This window comes from Acanthisitta chloris, unplaced genomic scaffold, assembly GCF_000695815.1.
Source record: "Acanthisitta chloris isolate BGI_N310 unplaced genomic scaffold, ASM69581v1 scaffold42074, whole genome shotgun sequence".
NCBI classification, from domain to species: domain Eukaryota; kingdom Metazoa; phylum Chordata; class Aves; order Passeriformes; family Acanthisittidae; genus Acanthisitta; species Acanthisitta chloris.
In genome coordinates, this window is record NW_008669482.1 from 10713 (window position 1) to 13376 (window position 2664).

Consider the following 2664-nt stretch of genomic DNA (forward strand, 5'->3'; position numbering starts at 1 on the left):
GACCCCCCAAAAAGGCATGGCTTGCAGAGCCAGGTGGGAGGCTGGAGCTGGCCTGGGCGGGCGGGGGGTGCCTACCTCCACAGAGTAGGACATGTTGTCATTCGTTGTGTCGTTAATGCGGGAGAAGAGGTCCTCACACAGCTGCGTGGAGAAAAGCCAGGCTCAGCCCCCTGCCAGCAGAATGCTCCTGCCTACAGTGCCCAGGCCACACAGATTTCTACCTTCTCACCCAAAAAAACAGAGCCAGTGTGTGCTGGGATGGCTCATGGGGAGCTGGCAGAGCCCCCCGTGCTGATATGGAGGATCAGCGGCCCCAGAGCCCCTTGTGTCCTGCTGGGCCAGCACATGGCAGCTCTCGGCAAGCGGCTTATCACTTGGGCTACTGCTGCTCACAAACACCAGCCTTGTGTGGCCAGACCACAGTCATCCAGCCTCAGAGAGTCTGCATGGTACTCCACCCTCCAGTGGAGCCATGCCAGCTCACTGCCATGGCAGTGCTGTGTTAGACCTTGGCAAAACCTGGCCCCACTCTCACCCTGCTGCCCTCATCCCTCCCAGCTTTGCTCTTCCCTTGAGCATCCCTCTGGGACCTCTTCCCCCAAGCATACCTGTGGGATGATCCCTTGCTGGTCCTTCTCCTGCTTCCCCATCATGGTGTAGGATTTTCCGGCTCCCGTCTGCCCGTAGGCAAAGATGCACACGTTGTAGCCTTCAAAGGCATGTTGCAGCATCTCCTCGCCAATGTCCCTGTACACTTGCTTCTGGGATGCATAATTGATGTCTGCAGGCTGCAAAGAGGAAGAGAAATTTGGCAAGGCAGCCCTCCTGCCACTCCCCAGCCCAGAGCTCCAGGCAGGCTGGTGCTTACCGTAGTGTGGGACCAGTAAGAATAGTCAAAGCTGAAGCTTTTTGGTGTCTCTTTGGGCTGCTTCGGGTTCAGGATGGCTACGGACAAAGAGATGGGAACATAAGACCATCAGCCACCCATGGCACCCTGGTCCCCTGGACTGGATGGTGATGGGATTCAGACCAAAATGGTCCTGGAAAGTGGACTGGGACCCTTCCAGCTCTGCAGATGGGTCCAGAACCCACAGACCCCAACAGAGCCAGCAGAGGAGGTAGATGCCATGGCCAGCAGCACCTGCTCCAGCCCAGGGAAGAGAGAAGAACCTTGCCCAAACATCCTGCTGGACACAGTGAGTGAGACATGGCTCCTTCCCTTGGGCTTCCTACTGTGGCACCTGCCTGTGGGAGCCCAGAACTGGCACAGGAGGTCACAGCCTTCCTCAGCCCACAGCTGGGGGGCCATGCCCAAAGCCCCCACCGCTGGCACTGCGGCATAGGAGCAGCTGCAGCCTCCTCAGGGCTCCCTCCAGGACCCCCAGCTCCTGCCCCTCCAGGCCCCCAGCCCCAGCAGGGTGATTAATGCCGCATGGCACACCACAGCAGAAACAAGAGCCTGCTTTTCCCATCCCCTGATGAAAAGGACGTTGCCATGGAAATTGGACCCTACATCACTGCTCTTCCTCGCTCTTTTTTTTCCCTCCTGTAGAGTGTTTATGATGGGTTTTTTTCTGAAACAACAGATGTGTCAAAAGAAACCAGTGGGTAATCACGAGACCCAGCCACCAGCCATGTTAGGTGACATTGGGGTGACCTTGAGGGCCTGCACAGCACAGCTCCCCTGCCCACAGCCCCAGCTGCTCTCTGCCACTGCCAAGGGTGAGGATGCTGTAAGCCCTGAGGCCAACGGAGTTCCCTCCATCCCAACCCGCCCTGCCCCACAGCCAGCATCAGGCAGGACTCGAGCCTGCTCTGGATTCCAACTGAGCAGTCCTGGGCAAAATGCAGCCCACCCCTAAGGAGTCAGATACCCCAGTGCCTAACTCTATGGATATAGGTGCTTTCTGTTCCAAATTCCTCCTCCAATGCCACAATGGGATGCTCCCCAGGAAGGATCAGCCACTTCTGGCCTGAGACTGGCCCAGCCCTGGCTGCAACAGCAGCGAGGCAGGGGGAGGGTGGGAAGTGCAGTGAGGGTCCAGCCCCAACCACAAAACAACACGGTGCTGCTTAGATGCTTCTCATTGTGGACAGGAGCCCAGTTCCAGCACCAAAGAGGGGCTGGCATGGGCCCCTGCCTGCCTGTCCACTGCAGGCATCCTGACTCGGATGCTCCAGATGCCTGCTGCATCCCAGGCACACTAATTACCAGGAGAAAGGGCTGGGAATTGACAACTGGCAATCCTGCAGCTGCAAAGAGGGATGTGGAGGTCCCTGGAAGAGCAGATCTTTATGCGCAGTGGGGGCAACTGTGGGGTCTGCCCATCCCTGATCCCAGCCAGCGCCTGGCATTGAGGGCATTGTGAAGGTAAGCAGGTGTGGAGGCCATGCCAGAACTGGGATGGAGCATCTCTGACGGCTCCTGGCATTCAACCTGGCAGCTCCACCGTGCCACCGGGTCACCCATGCCAGGATCAGGTCTGTCTCTGCCCTGCAGAGGTGACCTTCACCACAGCAAACGGCAGCAGAAAGGAGTCTGGGAGTGGGCAGGATGGAGCCACACAAGGCGACTGTTCTGCATCCCAGTGCCAGCCCATGCTGGGCACGAGGGAGAGGAGCACCCGAGGATGGCACCAGGCAGCTCCGGGCATCCCAGCTGCA

At 58.7% G+C, this 2664-nt stretch overlaps 1 protein-coding gene across 1 annotated transcript in view; it reads right to left on the reverse strand.

Moving 5' to 3' along the window:
- The window catches only part of LOC103800932 (kinesin-like protein KIF1A), a gene marked incomplete at both ends in the record, with an annotated part of 11571 nt that extends 10626 nt beyond the window's left edge, over positions 1-945 (reverse strand). Inside the window, 3 exon segments of the mRNA XM_009073325.1 lie at positions 76-141; positions 609-788; positions 869-945. Coding sequence (XP_009071573.1) covers positions 76-141; positions 609-788; positions 869-945 — 323 coding nt within the window.
- Between the last annotated feature and the right edge of the window lie 1719 nt (positions 946-2664).